At 38.3% G+C, this 24004-nt stretch overlaps 4 protein-coding genes across 4 annotated transcripts in view; 3 read left to right on the top strand and 1 right to left on the bottom strand.

Annotated features, from left to right (window-relative positions):
* Positions 1-3037, top strand: part of LOC106087654 (nose resistant to fluoxetine protein 6) — an 85401-nt gene extending 82364 nt beyond the window's left edge. The window contains exons 5-7 of the mRNA XM_013252774.2: positions 1209-1374; positions 1438-2061; positions 2127-3037. Coding sequence (XP_013108228.1) covers positions 1209-1374; positions 1438-2061; positions 2127-2255 — 919 coding nt within the window. The 3' untranslated portion in view covers positions 2256-3037. The remainder of the gene's footprint in view (positions 1-1208; positions 1375-1437; positions 2062-2126) is intronic.
* Positions 3038-7555: 4518 nt separating this feature from the next.
* On the top strand, positions 7556-9548 carry LOC106087657 (lipid scramblase CLPTM1L). Its single transcript, XM_013252779.2, has 3 exons — positions 7556-8107; positions 8178-8612; positions 8678-9548. Exons 1-3 carry the CDS (start codon positions 7661-7663, stop codon positions 9479-9481), a joined length of 1686 nt encoding a protein of 561 aa, XP_013108233.1. The 5' UTR covers positions 7556-7660; the 3' UTR covers positions 9482-9548.
* Positions 9549-14002: 4454 nt separating this feature from the next.
* Positions 14003-15973, bottom strand: LOC106087649 (brahma-associated protein of 60 kDa). Its single transcript, XM_013252763.2, has 3 exons — positions 15746-15973; positions 14453-15682; positions 14003-14375 (listed from the first exon to the last, which is right to left on the bottom strand). Exons 1-3 carry the CDS (start codon positions 15869-15871, stop codon positions 14220-14222), a joined length of 1512 nt encoding a protein of 503 aa, XP_013108217.2. The 5' UTR covers positions 15872-15973; the 3' UTR covers positions 14003-14219.
* Positions 15974-17279: 1306 nt separating this feature from the next.
* On the top strand, positions 17280-19287 carry LOC106087651 (26S proteasome non-ATPase regulatory subunit 5). Its single transcript, XM_013252764.2, has 4 exons — positions 17280-17396; positions 17522-18525; positions 18582-18765; positions 18825-19287. Exons 2-4 carry the CDS (start codon positions 17571-17573, stop codon positions 19186-19188), a joined length of 1503 nt encoding a protein of 500 aa, XP_013108218.2. The 5' UTR covers positions 17280-17396; positions 17522-17570; the 3' UTR covers positions 19189-19287.
* The last annotated feature ends 4717 nt before the right edge of the window (positions 19288-24004 follow it).

The following is a 24004-nucleotide window of genomic DNA, read 5'->3' on the forward strand; positions in this document are numbered from 1 at the left end:
GCCACCATTTGCGGTAATTGAGTATGTTCAGTTTTTGGGAATTCTGAACGTCAAAGAGTAAAACCAGGACATTGGTCTATATAGGTTATATCATACAATTGCCCGATAGTACACGATAAGAACAAAAAAAGGCCCGTTATTGGATTTAGACCATTTCTTAATTATTCTATCCATTGAAATCGTACGGTATTTCATCATCTTAGAGTGGCGGGCGTGCTACTGTAGCCAAGCAAGAACTCGGGAAAAGGATATAGTGCCGACCGCTTTCTTATTTATCGTTATTACACATAAAAGCCGAGGTCTTAACCAGGTCAAGTCTCGTGACACTAGGTAAAACTCTTAACGATCTTTGGAGGCATCGTCAATACATTCCTCCAACCGCTAATCGTAGATGGTGTATCCGGTATCCTCTGCCTATTATTTGTTCCATTCCTTCCAAACGTTTATGATCATGGCATCAATCGGAGGCCTGGTTAGCGCAGAAATTAGCATGTTCGCCGATGATGGTGAAGGCCTGGGTTCGAATCCTGGCGAGAACATCAGGAGAAATTTTGAGCGTTGTTTATCCCCTTCTAATGCTGACAGCATTTGTGAGGTAGTATGCCATGTAAAAACTTCCACCAAAGAGGTGTCGCACTGCGGCACGCCGTTCGGACTAGGCTATAAAAAGGAGCCCATTTATCATTGAGCTTAAAACTTGAATCGGACAGCACTCATTGATATGTGAGAAGTTTGCCCCTGCTCTTAAATGGAATGTTCATGGGCAAATTTGCATTTGCCATCAATCCTCATGTTTATCATCCGAGGTCGAGACGTTACTGATTTTTAAATTTAAAGCTAAGTGGTAAGGGGGCGCCTCATATAATGAAATAATCGTAAAAACTATTAAACCTGGAAGTAAACTATGAATTTTTGGAACCCCGAGAAGAATGTAGAACCCTTTAAAGTTTTAAGCTTCCACTTTGACAAAAAATGGTACTTCATACATAAAAAGGCAGATAGCAGATATGGATAGCAAAATTTTGATTCGATGAAATGGTATGTGGTGGATTGAAGAGAATATAAGACATATTTAGAAAGGCTTTTTACAACAGACGGCTATATATAGAGGTGTTAGTATCTTTCAATGGAAAAGGGGTCATTATGCTCAACAGAAAAACAACTGATCTCGATAATATATTTTACAATTCTTATACACCCAATTACAGATTGACAGCTCCTTATATGTTTGTACTGGGTGTTGTGCAGGTTTCTATGAAATATCTGGCAGCATATTCCATTTTTGATCCTCCCACAATGGACCATATAACCTGCCCTGATTACTGGTGGCGCAATGCTCTCTATATAAATACCCTATTTCCAGTGGAACAAATGGTAAGCCATTGACCCCCTTAATTTAGCACTTCTGTCCAAATTAATTTTTCCCATTTATTACAGTGCATGCTTTGGAGTTGGTATCTGGCAAATGATACACAATTTTACATCATTGGTGCTTTAATTTTGATTGTGGGTGTACGTCATTTCAAATTGTCTGCCATTACCACGGGAGTCTTTTTGGTGCTTTCTTGGGTAACAACTGCTGTTATTGCTTTTAGCAACAATCATCGACCGGATACTGATGATCCTTTGGCTTTGTTCGATAAAATCTATGATAAACCTTGGACTCGTCTAGGTCCCTATTTGATTGGCATGGCCGTGGGTTGGATCTTATTTCGCACCAATTGTAAAATTCGCCTATCCAAAACCAAAGTGGCTGTGGCCTGGATTTTGGCCTCAGTCAATCTGTTTGTGTTAATCTTTGGTTTGTACCGTGCCGAATTGAGCCAATTGACTGCAGCGCTTTACAGCAGTCTTAGTCATTCTGCCTGGGCTTTGTCGTTGGCCTGGATAACCATAGCTTGCTCAACGGGCTATGGAGGATTTGTGAACACCCTACTATCTGCCCCTTGTTTATATCCCTTCTCTAGGGTAACCTACTGTGCTTATTTGGTACATCCAATTGTCATACGTTCCATGGCATTGAACACGGACTCTCCCTTGCATTTGGGAGGTGATACTATGGTAAGTTTAGTTTGGTTACGAAGAAGATAAAGGATGGAATGTTTGTTATAATTTTTATTTCTTAGGTTATTATGTTCTTTGGCTTTGTGGTTGCCTCCTACCTGCTGTCATTTGTTGTTTCAATGTCCTTTGAGGCACCCGTGGTCACAATGCTCAAAATTTTATCACCTAGTCGAAAAAAGCGTTTGTCGTAAGATGTCCCAAGACAGTATCACCACCGCTAGGCCCCACGCCCTAGGGCCGGAAGTACGCTTTCAAATTGTTTTATTATTGTAATGTTTAATTATTTTTATTTTTATGAATGTACATACTATAAAAAAACACATTTGTTATTAGTGATAGTTTATTCAACACATCCCCTCGCACACATCACACGCTCACCCACACCCACACCCACTCACACACACGTTAGAACCCCAAGCTCCTCTATTTATCAACAAAACATCATCAAACACATGCATTCATACCACTCAACACCAAATCTTCAACAACACCCACCATTCTCGCCCTCTCAACATCCTCACGAACGAATAAATTTCGAACAAGACAAGTTCGAATACAAGTCGAATGTAAATCCAATTCGAAATTGAATAAAGTCATCATAACTACCTACATTCATACACCTACATACATATGTAATGTATTTTTAATTATCTGTCGAAATTCTCGTATGTCTAGACTGTAAATTAAGAAAATTTTCCTTATTACCCTTGTTTTACTAAGAATCTTTTTAAATTATTTTTTCTCGAAGATAACGATTGTCCCTACTCATCATACATCACTTGCTTTTCTACTTTTGTCCATGTAATTTCAATCAATTTAGTTATTAATTAGTAAATGATAGAAATCGTTTTAACCCCATGTGACTCTTTTCCGATTGTGAAACATAAAATATTGTCAAACGTATTCATACTACATTCATATAAGATAATATTTAGTGACTATCCAATAAAAACGAAGACACCTTTAAATAAAATTACTACTATACTACTTTTTTGAAGCTAAAGAGAGGTAAGTGTATCTAAAATATAGGTATTGAAGAACATGTAAATAAGGTTGACTTGGAATGATATCCCTGGGTAGGATAACTTTTACCCCATTGAGATTCCTTAGTTACGGGGAAGACTATATGTTAAGAAAAGTGAAAATAGAATTTAGATTACTTCTCCTTTGTCTGTTTGCGCTTTCTTTTTTCGGTCCTAAAATCTTATTGAGATTCCACTGCAGGATATAGTCCAGCTTTATACCATTGTTTAATGCTTTCTATCCAAAGAGTAGCATAGCAAAAAACCATTTAAAAGTCAGAAAAAGAGAGAAGCATTTGACTAGCCATCCGTATCTCGATTTCAAATTCGACCAGAATTATTATCAGCGGGCGTTGTAAAATGGATCATATGCTTTACATACCATCCCAACTAGGGTAGGTTGTAAAGCACACATCTGAATTTGAACAGGGCTCTTAAAGACGACTTGATTAAAAAGCGCAATAGAAAAAAAGTAAAATCTTACTTCCCTTATTTCAATCTATCAATGCCAATAGCAAGAAATACAAAAATCTTTTGCTTTGTCCCATTTGTCCCATTAGCGGAACGTAGAATAGCGTTCGATGCGCCTCGATCTTCTGCGCTCCTTCTAAAATCTTTGACAGCAAGTTTCGAGGTGTCTCCCACCACTTGATCTTTCCATCGGGCTCTTGATCGTCCCGGTTTGCGTATACCACCGTGATCGCCTTCAAAAGACTTCTTTTCTGTGGCTTCTTTATCCCTTCTGACAACATGACCTAGACAACCCAACCGTTGTATTTTGATCTGTTTAACCTTTCTATCGTTGTCATACAGCTCGTGGTTCATACGATGCCTTTATTCTCCATTAACGTATTTTACGACGGATTTTTCTATCAAACACTACAACTACTATCTCATCTACTTTCGGAAGCACCCGTGCTTCGAAACCACATAACAGCACGGCTAGTGTCAGTGTCGGGTATAGTGTCATTTTCGTCCGTATATAGTTTGCTTTGTTGTTCATCTGCTTGCTCAATCCAAAGTAGCATCTGTTAGCCAATATTATAAGGCAGGATACCTTATAAATGTCACCAGCATTGGTAAGGATACCCACCGCTGAAAATTTTATGATGGTCTCACCAGGATTTGAATCTAGGCTTTCAGCGCACATTTTAACCTCTGCGCTACAGTGGCCTCCATTTGGTATTTACCCGGTAGAAACCCATCTCTAAGCATTCAAACAACGTATGGGCAATGTCTTATGAGAAAACATTTGAACTACTCATGGGTTCACCTTTCGCGGGAAAAATCGCCAACAAACAACGTGGCACGAGAAGAAATTGTCACTGATATGGATGGAATGGAATATAGCCATTAATAATATATTGTCTCTGTAAAAGTTGCGCCGTTGTTGTTGTTATAGCCATATTGCATGTAGAGGTAGCGATCCTCGATTTAGATAACTTAGTCATGTGGTGCAACATCAATAAGCTTTTTTTGAACCTTTCAAAATGTTTTCACGTTTCTTATTTTCGATCACTTAATCCCATTCAACCAACCTTCAAAATTGGCAGCCACAATCTTACTAAGGTAACTTCCATTCGTGATCTAGGCATTATATTTGATACATCACTATCATTTATTCCACATATAGACCACATTATTCCTGAGGCCTACAAGGTTCTTGCATTTATCAAAAGAAATTGTGCGGAATTTTCTGATCCTAATACCGCAAAATTAATTTATACGGCATTTGTTAGATCTAAACTAGAATACGCTTCAATTGTTTGGGATCCTCAATGTAGTGCTCACATTGTTCGCATTGAGAGAATTCAAAAAAACTTTACAAAGTTTGCCCTTAAAAACTTATTTCCTGCTCAGATGCCTCCATATAGATCTAGATTTTTGTTACTTGGCTTGCAATCCTTAGAATCTCGTAGAAAATATCAATCGGCTTGCTTCATATTTGACTTGCTTAATAATAATATTGATTCACCGGATTTGTTGTCTTTAGTTCCAACATTTGTTCCTCCAAGAAGCTTACGAGTTGTAAATTTGTTTGACATACCGTTCCACCGCACCAACTATGCGAGAAATGGGCCTTTAACACGAACTTTTTTGAATTTAAATTTTATCAACAACAGGCTTCAAAGGGAGTCAAAACCATGTATTGATTTTAGCACATCAAAAGAAATTTTTAGATCCATTTTATATTATATATTTTTGTAGTATGCACCTCTTTATTATCATACATTACTATTTAAAAATTTGTTACGGAAGTCATCTTAGTCTGTAAGGATATTTGTTCCATTGACTAATAAACAAATAAATAAATAAATAAAACTCCTAAATTGGAGTAAGCGTTCGGGTCCATACGACCGATAGCTGCGGGAACGTGATGGCCATTGGTTATGAAAAGGGCGCCAAAAACTCGCCATGTCATATCGAGCATCATAGGCACCCAGTATTTAAGCAAGAGCCGGTCCCACCCGGCGTCTCACTGAGGCTCTCCACTCGATACCGCTTATTGTCAGCGATTGCAGTTTCAGCTACTCCGTATACGAAGCATCCCACTATCCGCTGTGGACGCGCCCGATAGCTCTCAGCTGAACTTCTCGAGATAACTAGGATCACCTGTGCCGTCGTTATCCCGCTTAGGGGAACGATCTCTTAAGGACATACCTCCGGAAAATCTTCGTACAATGGTAAAGTGAACGACCGAAAGTTGTCTAGTTGTTCTTTTTACTGACAGCACAAAACGCCTGGTGTTTTGCTGGACAGAAAATTAAAAATCGAATCCCACAATTTGGGAAAGGTGAAAAAGGGAAATCTCACCCTATACACCTGCAAGGGAGCTATTTATAAAGTTGAGGGCTTAAACTGCGTGTTATACATAGCGGTATACAGCTGCTGTTAGACCTACTATGATATATAGTGTTATGATCTGATGGATGGATGGACGCTCACAAAATCCACCTACTGTTCAATATTAAGACGCATCAAAAAGCTTGTTTTTGCATCAGAGCTGCATTGAGAGTGACACCATTAAGACCAATTGGATCTACAATATTCTTGGTAATGAAGGTACGTGAATATCTACACGGAAGGTTCCGGACTGGATGACCCAGCCCCGAAAGTCATTTCGGGGCGTACTCTGAAGAACTGGGACTGGATATATCAAGCAATCAAAGTCAAATTGTGTTTGTTTGCTTGTTCCATATAGACTCTAAAAAGGCAGTACTGTTTTTTTTTAAATTTTTAATGATTGTGAAGGATGATCTGGACCTACCACCTTACCCCAAAGGTACCACCTTAAATGAAAAGTGGACAGATTGGGATAAATTAAACGTATTTTGGAGTAGAGTACAAAATATGGGTTCGGGTCTTAGGGGGGACGTCTCACCCAAAACCCCCCAACGGGAGATGTAAACTCAATGAAGCGTAATTGGGTGTAAAAAACGAATTTGATATCAAAATGTGACGCCACGTTTCAGCCAAACAAAAAAGTATACCGATCGGCGATATTTGAGACTAATTTGAAATGTGTTCGGGTGTACGATAGAATACAAAATTTGATATCCTTATTCGAGACCCAATATGGGTAAAAAATAAAAGGTAGAGTACGAATCTAACAATATAAGTGTCTGATGGCTGCCAAAAACCCCCCAAATGGACATGGGACTTAGATTAAAGGACGTTGACAAATATCTGGAGACCCGCCACAAAACCTCTCTAACGGACATGCAAACCGATATATTCTGATAGACACAAAATTCGGTGCCAGCGCATTTTTTAGTAGCTGTTGAAAATGGCAATAACAGCCACGGACCAAAATTAGCTAAATTCAATAGAAAACGTATGGCAAATGCACAATAGCTTTTGCATGAATAGAAAAAAGTTAAAATATGTTCTTAAAACGGTATTCATAAAACCTTATGTAAATTTTAAATAGGGTTATTTAACAGATTTCCTTTATGGAACTGTCGAATAACCCAATTGTATGGCTTTATTAAGTTTTGTTAAGACTTTTCATTAATCTATAGATCTTTGGGTTAAGTAAAGTTATATATAACCTGTGCTCAGATATGAATTTCCTATGGTTGGTATATCATAAGATCTTCTATGGTCGCCTTCTATGGCGTGTAGTTGTCTTATGACATGTCAAATTTAGCACATGTAGAGTTGAACATGTCGTGTGATACAAACGCAACTAACATATAAAAATCACTTCTCAAAACAGCACATGTAGTTTTTTTTCGATTAGAGCATGCTCTATTCTTTCTGACAAAAATATAAAGAAATCAGCTGTTTTTGTTGTCTGTATTCTACCTTTTAGATATACCATGCCTGTTCCCTAATGCAATGTTCATGGGCAGATTTGCATAGTTGTGCAACTCATTTTCCTACAACCAATATCTCTTTTGACATTTCCTATTCGCCCTGCGCTATTATTTTAGAGCGTTCCACATTGAAATGTCAACTTAACCGGCTGTCAATCGAAACAGCTGACAGCTGTTGTCTTTTCTTAGGCGTTCACCCAAAAAATCTCTATTTTTATGGCATTTTTATTTTTTTAATTAAAGTACTTGCACAAAATGCCTCTTGCATTTCCTTCGATAACCACCCTGTTGGGTATAGCCTTTTTGGGCTATATTGGCCATTCAATGTGGATGATGGCACAATTATTTACAAACCTCAAGTGTACAGACGTTCCATGCTACAAATCCTTCCTATCCAATAGTCCACGTATGCAGCTAGCGTTATTCACCTCAGCCACTGCAAATCCTATATCATCCGAAGTGACCAAGTTAGATAGCATTAAGAATTTTAAGTACTTGGATGCGTACGAAAAGGATTATGAGATCAATGTGCCAGCGAAAACACGGCGCAATGGTACTTTACACTTGCAGGTGGTACTGGCATTGCAAGGCGAACCATTGGAGTGGAAAAGTTTAAAAAGAGATGGACCAACAGTTATACATAGTACCAGCCTTACGGAATTCATGGTTCCCAAAGCGGCAGCTTTCAATTTGCTACGCGATGTAAGTAGCATAGCGCAGAAACATGTAAATAATACCAAAAGACTTAAGCAAAAAACTCGTTTTCTTACAGAATGAAAAGGGAGCTGCTGCTGCAAAAAATGCAAAACTATCTGCCAAGCCGCATACACACATAATGTCTGAAGTTCATATATCATTGTTGACCGATTTAATATCACTTTCAGCCCAAGATGTTCCTCCCGAAATGGCCCAACTTATACATGTCAATAGGCATCAACAAATACTGCCCATATTGAAAACAGACTTTTTCAATACCCGCATGAAAGACTTGGTTGAGGTAGATCGTAATATGACTACCTTCAACATTAAGTTTCACTTCCGTCCAATGGGTATTGGTAGACTGCGTCTCATGCTTATGATCGAGCATGCTATGAAGATGATGTATCAAATGGGTTTCACAAAAAATGACGTCGAGGAAATTAAATCTATGTTTTCTGATACCAATCTATATTTGTTGCTGGTTACCATCTTTGTTGCTAGTATTCATGTAAGATTTCATGTGGAAACGAAAATGAAAATTTATATATTATTTTAAAAGTTTTTGCATTACAGATGTTATTCGACTTTTTGTCCTTTAAAAATGATGTCACCTTCTGGCGTAAGAAGAAATCATACGAAGGTCTCTCCACCCGCACTACTCTTTGGCGAGCATTTTCCCAAATTGTCATCTTTTTATATCTGCTTGATGAGAAAACTTCGCTATTGGTTCTAATACCCGCCGGAATAGGTGTCTTAATAGAACTTTGGAAATGCAAAAAAATATTAAAATTGGATATTGGTCTAAATGGCATACGAAAGAAACGTGCTCCTGCTGATACGAAGAACGGAGCCAAGGCCAAATCTGTGGGCTCAGCGGAAATGAAAACTGAAGAATTCGATAAGCAAGGAATGCGTTATCTTAGCTATCTCCTATACCCTCTATGTGTTGGTGGTGCTATTTATTCACTAATTTATTATCCACATCGCAGTTGGTACTCTTGGACCCTTAACTCGCTAGTAAAAGGTGTTTATGCCTTTGGTTTCCTATTTATGCTACCTCAGCTATTTGTCAACTACAAACTGAAATCGGTAGCTGCTCTACCATGGCGTGCTTTTATGTATAAAGCTTTCAACACCTTTATAGATGATTTCTTTGCATTTATTATTAATATGCCTGTTGCCCACCGAGTTGCTTGCCTACGCGACGATGTAGTATTCCTTATATATCTCTATCAACGTTGGCTTTATCCAGTTGATAAGAATCGCCTCGATACTGGCCTTAGCATTGAAGAGACTGCCAATAGCGAGGTCTTGACTGAACAATTAATTGATGGTGCTACCGCAACTAATGACGAAGAGGATAAAAAGTTAAAATAGGTGTAGTTTCGTGTATGTAGTTGTTGTGAAATAAAAATCATTCCAGTTTATATGTAGATCAATTATATATATGAAATTTTGTTTTATTTCATTCTCTAGGATAGAGTCCTTGAAGATTTTACATATTTTTTTAAAAATATGTTTTTAAACCAACCACTATAGGATGGGGGTATACCCACTTTAGATTCTGTTTGTAACATCTAATCCAGGCAAGTAAATTGGTAAAAGGGGTAACTGCAATTGCAGTCGTGGACAATCGGAGGTCGAGTGGAGAGTCTCAGTGAGAAAGCCTACTACCGGATTTTGCTTAAACAGTGAATTACCAGGCGAGTTATTCGCGCATTTACATAACCAATGACTGTAACGGTCCCATGGCCCCGGCACGCGATTTCTATGAGCATCACACGGGTTGTATGCTGTTCATCGTCGTACACAGGTTGCGGATGTTAGAATTCTCCGAATACCAAGTAGCTGCAACTACCGTTCCGGACAAACAGTGGAGAGTCTCAGTGAGAGGCCGGGCGGCAACTTCTCTTGCCTTAATTCTAAATGCCAATAATATTTGATTTGATAACGCGAGTAGTGGACGCCTTTAAATAGCCAATGGCCATAACGTTTTGCCTGAGGAATACCGCTACTTCCACGTTGCCGCGGTGATCGATCGCATCTCCACAAGCAATATGGGGCTGCAACAAAACATGTGTGTGGTAATCTGCCACGGGAGGTTGCAGCCAGTGATTGCCTTATGTGTGTTAGAAGTTTGCCTACTGTTCCTTATGGAATGGTCGTGGGCAAACTTTCTATTTCTCCTACACAAACCTATCTCCAGAATGAGTACATGAGTACCTACAGAACATAATTCTCACCGAATTGACAGAAATTTTGCACATAAACTACTGTTTTGACTTCCGACTTCTACTACCATCTACCGGAAAACTTGCTGAATGAGATCTGTAAGGGTGTAAATTCGGATCGACCAACCTGTAGTGTTTTTACTTTAGTAGCAATGACAATTATTTACTATTTGTCTGTGTATAGATGAATCAGTTGGAATCGGAAAGAACATATGGCAAGTCTCGTCGTAATGAAAATATTTTATAAAATTCTTTTAATTTTACTTACTTGTTGGCGGTGGGCAATGTGTTGTACAGTTTACCATGCCCTTTTATTTCAATGAACTCTCGCATTCCCATCCCACGTAGGAGGTTGCTCTCAACAAAACTTCACGCAGAATCGACTCATAAGGCGGATGAACACAATCGTTAATCTGTTAAGCTAAGATCGGAATCGAACAGCACTAATTGATATGACAAACCTAGCAATGATGCGTTAACCGAGCACAGCGTTCATTTGTTAAAAAAAAGTCTAATTAGTTGTTTACAAAAACCGGCACTCTTTTCGGCGCAATAACTTATACAAAGATCATCGTAGTACACTCACAAATACAATACTAAAACATGGCTTATTTTAGGTCTGTCGACAATAAAATAAGTTTTTGTCACAATCACATCGTTTTTAATAGTTTTTCGCAACTTGTGCAAATGGTCGAACCGAACTTTAATACATACTCTAACGGGATATTCCAAGGTATATTCAAAGAAGGTAGGTTAACTGCGCAGCTGATAAATTGTTTGGTATTTCACAGTTGTATTTATCTCCCACTTAGGAATGCAGGATACCATTGTAGAAGGTAGGGCACTTGCCCAACAACTACGGCCTTATTCATAAAACATAATATTGCTTTGAAATAGGTTTATTTGACAGATTTTCTTTATAGAATTGTCAAATAAACCTTTTTTAAGGCTTTATTAAGTTTTGTAAACAAGGCCGCTAGTCAAGGCGGATTTAAAAAGGTGGTCTCACGCGAATTGTTCTCAAACGATAAATTATAGCACATTTGTACTTTATTAGCCAAAAAGCATTTAATTCGGCCAAAATTATAAATCGATGTTTGTCGCCACCTTGTATTTCTATACAAATTTTTTTCAGTGGCGACGTAAATGTTTTGGCTGCAACCGAAAATTTCGCTAGATGTGCATACTCAGCTTTAATTGTTTCGCCATGGCCGCTGGCATCATGATATATTGGGTTGCCCAAAAAGTAATTGCGGTTTTTTAAAAGAAAGTAAATGCATTTTTAATAAAACCTTAGAAAGAACTTTAATCAAATATACTTTTTTTACACTTTTTCTAAAGCAAGCTAAAAGTAACAGCTGATAACTGACAGAAGAAAGAATGCAATTACAGAGTCACAAGCTGTGAAAAAATTTTGTCACCGCCGACTATATGAAAAATCCGCAATTACTTTTTGGGCAACCCAATAATTACCAGAAGTGCACTATCTGTCAACGAGTTTTGGTTGTGTGTGTGCATTATAGTTAAGAACCATAACAAAAATAACGAAAAATGGTGCGAACTAGTAACATACACAAAATCAGAGTTGCACTAATCACTGATTTTGACAGATAGTGTACTCAATATTTTGTTGTTGGGCAACTGCCACTACCTGTAAATAAATATTCTTGGCTGGCATGGTGCAAGAGCTTAGAAAGTAGGGTCATTTGCCCAGCAACACTTTTCTGAGCAGTGAAAATGTGGTTTAATCTACTTAAACGTATAAACGGAACATTTTTCTTCACCAAAACAACACTGCTATGACCATTAAAAATGTATACCTAACTAGTGATCGTGTATCGGGAAATATTATTATACCCTCCACCATAGGATGGGGGGCATACTAATTTCGTCATTCTGCTTGTAACTACTCGAAATCTTCGTCTGAGATCCCATAAAGTATATATATTCTTGATCGTCGCGATATTTTATGTCGATCTAGCCATGTCCGTCCGTCCGTCCGTCTGTCTGTCGAAAGCACGCTAACTTCCGAAGGAGTAAAGCTAGCCGCTTGAAATTTTGCACAAATACTTCTTATTAGTGTAGGTCGGTTGGCATTGTAAATGGACCATATCGGTCAATGTTTTGATATAGCTGCCATATAAACCGATCTTGGGTCTTGACTTCTTGAGCCTCTAGAGTGCGCAATTCTTATCCGATTGGATTGACATTTTGCACGAAGTGTTTTGTTATGATATCCAATAACTGTACCAAGTATGGTTCAAATCGATCCATAACCTGATATAGCTGCCATATAAACCGATCTTGGGTCTTGACTTCTTGAGCTTCTAGAGGGCGCAATTTCAATCCGAATTGGCTGAAATTTTGCATGACGTATTTTATTCTTACTTTCAACAAATGTGTCAAATAAGGTTCAAATCGGTTCACAACCTGAAATAGCTGCCATATAAACCGATCTGGGATCTTGATTTCTAAAGCCTCTAGAGGTCGCAATTATTATCCGATTTGCCTGAAATTTTGTACGACGGATCCTCTCATGACCATCAACATACGTGTTTATTATGGTTTGAATCGGTCTATAGCCCGATACAGCTCCCATATAAATCGATCTCTCTATTTTACTTCTTGAGCCCCCAAAGGGCACAATTCTTATTCGAATTGGCTGACATTTTACACAGGTCTCCAACATATAATTTAATTGTGGTCCGAACCGGACAAAATCTTGATATCGCTCTAATAGAAGAGTAAATCTTTTCTTATATCCTTTTTTGCCTAAAAAGAGATGCCGGGAAAAGAACTCGACAAATGGGATCCATGGTGGAGGCTATATAAGATTCGGCCCGGCCGAACTTAGCACGCTTTTACGTGTTTTTAATTCCGTTTGTAACGCATCGAAATATCCTTTCCATTCCGTCGGTCTGTAATGAAATCAAATCGCTGCCATTTTGACCGATCTCCCGACTTAAGATATGAAAAGCGCAATCATTATCCGATTTTGCTGAATGTATGGTCTCCGGACAGCCTTGTCGATTACATTTGGATAAAGCTGCCATATAGACCGATCTCCCGGTTTGACTTCTTAATCATTTAAAAGGCTTTTTTGTATCGAGTATGATTGATACAAAACGGCCTATGGTTGCTACATACGCCGTTCTTTCAATTAAAGGTCTTGAAGGCGCATTTATTGCACAATATCGCCGAAACAGTGTGTTGTACACTGAGGCCGCAGCACTTGCCGATGAAGGACTCCAACGGGTCAATCCGGTAGGAACAAGCGGCTGCCATAGGATTGACAGTGAGTTATACTAGACCCCTACATAATCTTGCTGAATATTACTCAGATGGCATCATATTTAGGTATATGTATGTAAATGCCATATAGCCCGATTTATGTTGAAATTAAACACAGCAAGTTGTGCTAGGTCCTTCGACATCCTATAAATATCTATCTGCCATGAAAGGCACATTTACTACCAGATTTCCTTGAAATTTGGCTCAGTGAACGAATGAAGATAACCCCTTGAAATACGCACATGGACTTCTTATTGATGGCTGTCATAGGCGGACACGCTAACGTCCGCGCTACGCAGACCTGTTAAAAAACAGTAACCGCATAAAAGCGATTAGAGAATAAAGAATTACATTGCAGATAATAAAAGGCTGTTAATAACTTAAATATATGTATATAATTATATTTTTCGAATTAAATTTGTATGAATATTGATAGATTGAATATGCTTTGAAATGTCATTGGAAATTACTATTAAATACAAGAGAAATAAATTTAGATAAAGTGAGAATACCATAAAGAAATTATACAATGGAATTATAGCTACAGGTGACACACACCGCTCTGGCCAATGAAATTATATTTCCTTTTCCTTTCAACCATTTCGTATACCCAGTGCTTGTTCAAGCTCTGCTCTCTTCTGATTGACTTTTGTGAAGAAATATCGTGAAACAGCCTCGTGAGTCCATGGTTGGTAGTAGAACTCAGCACGTCGCTCCTCTTCGGGATTGCCAGCTACATCGGTCATAGCCTGAAATAAAAAATTGACATAAGTATGCATATCGTATATGTAAACATAATCGATAGTTTTCCAATAATCTTCCATACCTTCAAATCACGTGTTTGGCTTACAATCCAACGTTGTATAAACGTCTGGGGATCTTTCGCAAAACTAAGGAAAAATTCGCGATTAGTTTTCATTTGATTAATGGTATCTACCGTTTCATGGATTTTAGCATCAAGACCCTGAATCTCTTGTTGGCTAGCAGTGCTCATAAGGAAATTATTCATTTGGTTCTTAAGTGTGTCATCGACCTCCACATCGATGTCGTAGCATGCCGTTTGTTTATTCTCTGCCCCACTCTCTATGAAATGATTAATCACAATTGGATCTGGTGGATGCAAGAGTGGATTTAGACGCTGAGGTATCTCGGCAAATTTCATGCGCTGACAACCAAATATTTGCTCCAGATATTTGTCACAATTAATGTATTCCCTTTCATGGGCATCCTGTAGTTTGTGGGTCTTAATGTACTGCCAAAGGGCTGATATAATAACCGGTCGTGTCTGTGTGTGCACACCCAATAAACGAGCCAAACGCGGATCCAACTTAAACTGCAATGGTTGATAATCTAACAAAAGCAATATTGTACAACGAACATTCCTATCGCCCGGTCTCTTAACCTGAAATCCATCAGTCTCTTGTGTGGTGTGAGTACGATGCCATTCCACTAAATGGTTATCGGGTCCGTACAACTCCTTGTCCAATTCAATGACAAGAGATTTGAAAAACGAAGAAAACTTTCTTTTAATTTTTGTATTCGGATCTCCCTTTCCATCCTCCAATAATCTGCCTTCAACTCTTAGCTCCCAGGAGGCAACCGAACCCTCTTCGTTTTCATTGGTCGGCTCTTTGCTGGGATAAAATGTATTAGAGATAAAAATACGAAGTTTTCTCTTCTGCTTCATGGGTCGTTTTAGGGCCTCTTGAATATCCAATCTTTTCCTCATTATAGTGGCATCCAATTTGCGCTCAAAAGTCAACAAGTCCATATAGGCCTGTGATTCTGGCACCAAATCGCGAACTTTTTGGGGCAATATTTTGTCTGCCAATTTCTTTTTCTTCTTCGCCGCTGTGCTAAATTCATTCTTATTCTGAGCATTGCTTATATTACGAGCTTCGGAAGACCGTTTGCTGCCACCACCACTGCCACTTCCCCTCAGACCACTTTGAAAACCGGGTTGTGGGGGACGCTGGTGGATTGGAGGACCGACAGGTGAATTTGTATTACCGGCTACAGGTTGGGTATTGCTGGGATGCAAAGGAAATCCTCTTTGCTAAAAGAACTCAATTAGTGAAGATTTGTTGCCATTGAAGCTAAACACAAGGATATTGCTTACCGGAGGAAATCCAGTGCCAGCTGCATATGGCCGCATTCCGGCTGCCTGTGGTGGCGGAGGTGGGTACCGAGGTTGTCCAGGCACTGGTGACTGCCCCGGCTGACCGGGAGCAAACCTTTGAGACATTTTCACCTTACAAAACTTACAAGAAAAATTAAAAAGTTGATAAGTTTTACACAAATCCCAAAGCGACGCAAAATTAGTGGTCAAATGTCGCCATTTTGGACTGAAGAGTTGTCAAAATGATGTTTGACAATGTACGAACCAAATTGAAAGCGCGACGTATCACGCAATCAGCGTCGAATCCAAGGCATTTGTAATGACTGATACTACGTTCGTTTTTCACCGTTGAAAATCCATGTTTATTACTTTTTGAAACACTACACAAATAACAATTTTATTCAAATTTTATCGTAAGTAATTAGGGAATGTCTTGCTGAATAAAATCAGCAAGTTGTTTTGATTCAAAATCTATTATCTAAAAAAGTAATCTGCGAAAAATATCGCGAAAAGCAAATAAAGTACCAGCCTTAATACGTTCAAGACACACAAACAACTGTCAATGTAACATTCTACAGAATAAATTGAAATAGAGCGTTTTTTTGTAATAAGCCTGGTACCGACCTCGAATTTTCGCCCGATCAACTTTGCTTCAATGCTGTTGTCTTTCTTATTGTTGTTTTGCGACTTTTGTTTGTATTTTGGCGATGTGTGCGTCGAATTTCGCAATAATATAAGCGATATATGGCAGCATCATGATAAATTTATAGATGTTCCATATACATTCATACATGACAAATATATCTTCCGAAAGTTGTCAAAGGAAAGGTTAGATTAGAATTCCCTAAGTGGGATCTTTTCATAACGAAATTTGTCAAAACATCATATAAAAAACGTATACACATGTGAAAAAAATGTCTTTTACACCAATAGCTTAAAAAGAGCACTTGAAGACAATTAAACCTGGTGTATTGTAAATGTAAGATTAAGCTTATATAAATAATTTTATGTAATTATGTTACACAAAATTATGATATTTTGTTAAAGTTTATCGGAACAATTCTGAAACTTGAACAGCATACTCTGATTAAGAAAAATTTCCTGCCGAAACCCCCAACTTTTTGTCACTCGATTTGTTCGTCAAATCTTCGAAATCGGTGAGTATAGCTTCCTTAATAAATCTCCCGATTTTACTTCTTAAAGGCTATATTGAGCTAATATTTTGTACAATGATTTCTCTCATTATTTCCAACCGACTTTTAAATTTAGTTTTAATCGGTCTATGCATTAATATAAACTGATCTACTTATTTTTACTTATCATTTTGGTTTGCTTATAGAACCCAGTACCACTTCTACGTAATATGTTCGCATTTTCTTCGACGTTTTGACGAAAAATCAAAGTCTGTGCTAGGCTTATTTACGAATATCTGCTTGACAGATGTGAACGTTGTAAACTCCAATTGGGGATTGGCGGGGTTGTGTCTTAACGGTATGGCAACATCATGCAACATGATTTGACGTTTTTGTAGGCATTTGCTATACGGGTAAACGTAAACATTAAATTCAATTCTTTAATTCTGTTTTGATTAAATATTATTCAAAAAATAAAACAGAAGTGCTAGTAAGCAAACCTAGAAGACCTTTTAAAGGTACCATACTACTCAATGGAACAGCCATGTAGAGGAAATGGTGCTTCATCTCCACTTCATGGATACTTCAAGATATATATCAATTCGACTTAATATCCGGATAAATTCTTATATTTGAATCATAGGTGTTATTCCATATTGCTTAGTAGGCGGCTATCATTTGGTTGAGAAAAAATGACTGAAGAGTGGTGTTGCGAGAAATTGCAGAGCCTAAAAATAAGGGAAACGCGTCTGGACACCCTGTCTGAAATCAGGGGTAGGCTTAATGAAATGCCCACCCTTGAGCTGCAGGTCACAAACCGCTTGTTAACTTCCCCCGAAATCTATGACTGTTTGGAGGACAACGATGCTGCGGCAGCCGCAAGTGCTGACCCCATGGATTTGGTTAGCGATATCCTGTCCATATGCATGTCCAACTTGTCTTTGAGACAAAGTGATTTGCCGCGATTGCTGCAAAGAGCCCTTCAGCACAAAAGATCCCGCATACGTGCATTGGCCCTTAATGCAATTCTAAAGGAGTTGCAAAATCAAATTGGTGATGATGTTGGCGGAGATGCTATATCCAATGATTTGCTACGACACATTCTAAACGCCTTGCAAGAGCCCGAAACTTATCTTGGTAGTCCAGCTATGCAAATACTCAGCATGGTCTTGGAAGATCATTTGCAAGAGAAATATGTAACAGATTCATTGCTGCAAGCTCTTAAGAACTCAGAAGTGGTAAAATGTCGAGTTTATGAATTGGCTGTAGGCCTATCCAAACGTTCTGCTGCCATTTTAGAAAAGGTGGACTTTATATTGGATCATGCCTTGTCTGAACTCGATAATGATGACGTTCTATTGCAAGTTAATATACTGGAAATTCTGGTATCACTTGCGGAACAGAATCATGGTTTGGTGTATTTGGAAAAACGTCAGGTGTTCGATGTCATCAGCAAAAAGGTGGAGGAGATGGATCAAAATCCTTTGGATCGACTATTGGTGCCGGGCATAATGAAATTCTTTGGGAAAATCTCCTCTGTACAGCCACAGAAAATCATAACAGGTTACCCACGTATGATACAATGCCTATTTGATTGCTTGCACTCGGGGGATACATCTATTTTGCCAGCTGCATTTGATACCTTAGGTAAATAAAAATAAGCATTGCTACGTTTTATATGAATAATTATTTGTATATTTTAGCCAATTTGTGTAGAACCCAAGAAGCTGTGATTTTACTGGAAGAACACTACAGTTCTGATGTAAAAGAAAGTCTGGAAGATTATTCATCGTATTTGAGAAATTTACCCTCCGAACTCAAAAATAGAGCATTTAGTAGTTTGGAAGCTGTGTTCTACTTCAAGCCTACGATTTCAGCCCAAGTGAGGTAAGCTATGGTTTTGCTAGAGAGAAGCTTTTAATTAATGCCAGATGTTCTCCTTTTAGCGGTATTTTACAAAAGTGGTTTGGCTATTTGAACGGTGGCTCAAATAACATGCAGTTTCTCATGGATTTTTGTCGCAATCCTTTTCCTGATATAAAAATTTCCACCTTGAATTTAATCGGTTCAATTTTTCTTTATCCCTGGGCAATTGAAGCGCTTAAAAACACTGCCGGATTTTTAGAATATCTATTGGATCGTAAAATTGAATTCGACAAGGAAGCAAAATATGCCAAGTATTGTGTCATAAAATTATTGGCCGAAAGCAGTGCTTTTGACCCTGAGACAAACAACCAATTGAGGACTTATGTCAATGAGGGGCCATATTTTATGCAATCCATAATGGATGTTGCTGTGGAGGGAAATTAAAGTAAATAACTGTATAAACAAACCATGGGATGGTTATTATTACGTATGTATATCGTTTTGTATAATTTCATAGCAGTTTAATAAAAAATGAAAACCAAATTTAATTCTTTTAAAATAATTAGTCCCTTGCATTTCGAGATATACAACTTAAAATTTTTCGAAAAAAATTGAAAATTTTAATTTGTTTTGTCAAAAAGGACAAATAAGGGGACAATGCTCCAATATTTAGTTGTAGTGTATAGAGTTGTGTTTACACCGCATTCCTGATTTATGAATCAGTATTGAATTGTATGTAGGTGATTTCTAATATCGTTTTGCAATAACAAGAAAATTAGGTTTATGATTGTTTTTGTTTTTAGTAACGGCTTTTGTTCGTTTTTGTGGTAAGGCAGATTTTAATTTAATAAAATTGTCATTCAAACGCCTTTACCGGTTATATCGATAATATGGTTTACACACATGCGATATGGCAGTGCTTTGTTAAGTCATATCCAAGCCATGTACCTTACAGAACGGATATGAGTTCACTCCACAAAGTATGCTATCCTTATAATTTAAATAGTGTTGCCAAACCAGGCATGTTTAGTCCGCTATTACCGGCTTTACAGGTAACATGGTTATTTTTGTGATATTGCAGTGATTTGTTAATTTTTAGCAAAGGCATGCTCCTTTGTGAATATATGTGTACTCCTTAAAGTATGCTACATATTGGAAAATTTACTTTGTGTTGCCAAACCAAGAAGTGAGTTATTGTAAACAACTATTGTTAGATGTCACTAGTAACCTTGCGTTTAATTTGATCGGGTGTTCATAGGTCAACACCAACTGCTTATTGATCATCATATTGCAGCTTGTTTTTTTTTTTAAATGACATTTTTGCACTCAAAAGCGCAAAAACATATAAAAAAAAGAAAAAATGGAGATAATGGATTATAAATGAAAAAAAGACAAAACAGAAACAAATGGGAAAATGGAAAAAATTATCCTTCATTTTCTAGACAAATCCATAAAAATTCTTTGAAAATTAAACTTAGAAGAAGCCATGGAAATAAAGTTTGGGCCATTTTTTTAATGAAAATCCATGACAAAATTATTTATAATTTCTTTGAAAATAATTTCATTTAATAAAAATTTACTAAAACCAGTTGATCTTTTAGAATTTGTTTGTTAGGGCGAAGAATATTTTTCATGATTTGTGTGTTATTCTTTTATATTATATAGGCTTTAGTTTAATCATAATTGGTTCCAATGGTGTGCCAATGATACCTTGTTTTAGACTAGTTTCACAAGCTCGAAGAGGTCAGAATTCAGTGAGGGAATAAGCCCAACTGAAAATTTTTGGATGTTCTCACCAGTATTCAAATCGTGAATCACAGTCTTCACAGTGCTATGAGGCCGATCAAGATTCGCACCCTCTTTTCAACCTAACCTAAACTAACCTATTTCTGGCACCAGGACCCTTTTCTCATGTGTGTGTGTTCTTTATCCATTCTGGCAAGCCCCCTGGCGACATAATTCAATAGTTCATGGTTTCCAAGGAATCGATAGAAACCATGAACTATTAAATTATGTCGCCATGGGGCTTCCCACGCCCCGACGGCAGACAAGGACGAACATACATAGGATATTTTCTACGAGCGCCTAGAGAATATGACCTTTGTCCCGCCCACGATATCAAATCGTTCTGCTGGATTTTAATGCGAAAATAAGGAAGGAAAATATCTTTGGCTCAACAGTCGGAAAATTAGCCTACACGAAGAAACCTTCGATAGGGGATTGAGGTTAATAGACTTGGCGCAGCGGCAAAGAATATGAAAGTTAGCAGCACCAGATTCCAACATCGAGGGATTCATACCGTTGTCACACGGTCAAAACATGAGAATTCAAATAGAATATGGTGTGATAGATAGAAGGCATTACAACCTGCGTGTTAAATGTAAAGGGTGATTTTTTTGAGGTTAGGATTTTCATGCATTAGTATTTGACAGATCACGTGGGATTTCAGACATGGTGTCAAAGAGAAAGATGCTCAGTATGCTTTGACATTTCATCATGAATAGACTTACTAACGAGCAACGCTTGCAAATCATTGAATTTTATTACCAAAATCAGTGTTCGGTTCGAAATGTGTTCATTCACCGTAACGTTGCGTCCAACAGCATCTTTGAAAAAATACGGTCCAATGATTCCACCAGCGTACAAACCACACCAAACAGTGCATTTTTCGGGATGCATGGGCAGTTCTTGAACGGCTTCTGGTTGCTCTTCACTCCAAATGCGGCAATTTTGCTTATTTACGTAGCCATTCAACCAGAAATGAGCCTCATCGCTGAACAAAATTTGTCAAAATTTGAACACATTTCGAACCGAACACTGATTTTGGTAATAAAATTCAATGATTTGCAAGCGTTGCTCGTTAGTAAGTCTATTCATGATGAAATGTCAAAGCATACTGAGCATCTTTCTCTTTGACACCATGTCTGAAATCCCACGTGATCTGTCAAATACTAATGCATGAAAATCCTAACCTCAAAAAAATCACCCTTTACAATCGATCCGAGGGTCAAACATCAATTTGGATCATTACCTTATTGTAGCAAAGGTGCGCACACGTCTTAGTGTGGCGAGAAACGTACGATCTCGGCTGACCCAATTGCCCAATTGCTTAAAAAAAAAGCACTCCCTTTCCCCATAGTATAGCAGAGCAATGGAAAACTATTGCCCACTCCATGAAAAGAGCCGCAACATCTGTATTGGTGTACCAAAAGCTTCCCCTAAGGAAACCATGGCATAGACAAAGGAAATCTATGGGCTCAAAACAAAATGTTCAAAAAAGCTCTAACAGATGGGAGAAATGCAAATTCTCATCCGTTTATATGTGAGTGTGCAAGGAACCCGGTTGACATGGAACGGAGAGATGAGTTATTTTGATCGCATTTTGAGTTTCAAAGTCTATACCTCTCCTTTGTCTATGGCAATGGTACGACCAGGAGTGCTAAAGAGCTACAGAAGCCAACAATGCGGTATACAGGGCAACATTACAGTCAGTATCAACGAGCCAGGCGAAAGAGAAGTATCGGGAGAAAAAAAGAGGGTGGAGAAACGTGTCTTCCACAGGAAGAAGAAGGAAATGAAAAGACGTGAGTGTGAGCGAAACGAGATTTTCATGAGCCAGAATGAAGTCCTAATATTCTACCAAAGAATTAAACATCAAACCGATGGCTTTGGTACAGGCACATCTTCCTGCAGTGACTAAGTAGGAAATCTGGTAACTGCTACATATAGTGAGCTGAGGATATAGAATGAACAATTTTCCCAGCTGATGGTGGCCATGAGTATGCCGCAGAACCAATCTCTGATGATGGATACAATGTATATTACCTAGTCGAAATGAGGTCCACGTAGGAGTTACCTGGCTGAAAAACAATAAGGCAGCAGGAGCCGATGGATTGCCAGCTGAACTGTTTAAGGCCGTAGGCGATACGCTGATAAGGCGTATGCATTAACTCGTCTGCGCAATTTGGCTAGAAGAATGCATATGCGATGATTGGAACCTAAGCATACTATAGAGGTATGTGCCAACTTCTCGTCCCAAACAAGTTAGGTTAGACTGAAAAGAGGGTGCAGTGAGGGTGCCCCATGCCACTATGGACGTACACCTGCCATATAAATCGATCTTGGGTCTTGACTACTTGGGCTTTTAGAGGGGGCTATTATCGTCCGATTTGGCTAAAATTTTGCATGAGGTGTTTTGGTATCACTTCCAACAACTGCGCTAAGTATGGTTCAGATCGGTTCATAACCTGATATAGCTGCCATATGAACCGATCTTGGGTCTTGACTGCTAGAGCTTCAAGAGGGCACAATTCTTATCCGATTTGGCTGAAATTTTGCACGTGGTGGTTTGGTATTACTTCCAACAACTGTAAGAAGTATGGTCGAAATCGGTTTACAACCTGGTATAGCTACCATATAAACCGATCTTGGATCTTGATTTCTTGAGCCGCTAGTTACTTGTTATTAGTTAAATTTTTTTATACCCTCCACCATAGCATGTGGGGTATACTAATTTCGTCATTCCGTTTGTAATACCTTTAAATATGCGTCTCAGACCCCATAAAGTATATATTCTTGATCGTTATGACATTTTAAGTCGATCTAGCCATGTCCGTCCCTCTGTCCGATCATTTGTCTGTCAAAAGCACGCTAACTTTCGAAGGAGTAAAGCTGGGCGCTTGAAATTTTGCACAACTACGTTTTATTAGCGTAGGTCGGTTGGGATTGTAAATGAGCCAAATCAGCCCTTGTTCTGATATAGCTGATATAGCCAAATTAATCGATCTTGGGTCTTGACTTCTTGGGCTTTTAGAGGGCGCAATTCTTATCGTATTTGGCTGTAATTTTGCATGAGGTGTTTTGGTATCACTTCCAAAAACTGTGTTAAGTATGGTTCAGATCGGTTCATAACCTGATATAGCTGCCATATAAACCGATCTTGGGTCTTGACTTCTAGAGCCTCTGGAGGGCGCAATCCTCATCCGATTTGGCTGTAATTTTGCACGTGGTGTTATGGTATTACTTCCAACAACTGTGTTAAGTATGGTTCAGATCGGTTCATAACCTGATATAGCTGCCATATAAACCGACATTGGGTTTTGACTTCTTGAGCCTCTAGAGGGCGAAATTCTTATCCAATATGGTTGAAATTTTGCAAATGTCGTTTTTAAATGACTTCCAACAACTGTTACAAGTATGGTCTAAATCGGTGTGTAACCTGATATAGCTGCCATATAAACCGATCTCACAGTTTGATTTT

The sequence above is a fragment of the Stomoxys calcitrans genome, chromosome 4 (assembly GCF_963082655.1).
Source record: "Stomoxys calcitrans chromosome 4, idStoCalc2.1, whole genome shotgun sequence".
Lineage (NCBI taxonomy): Eukaryota > Metazoa > Arthropoda > Insecta > Diptera > Muscidae > Stomoxys > Stomoxys calcitrans.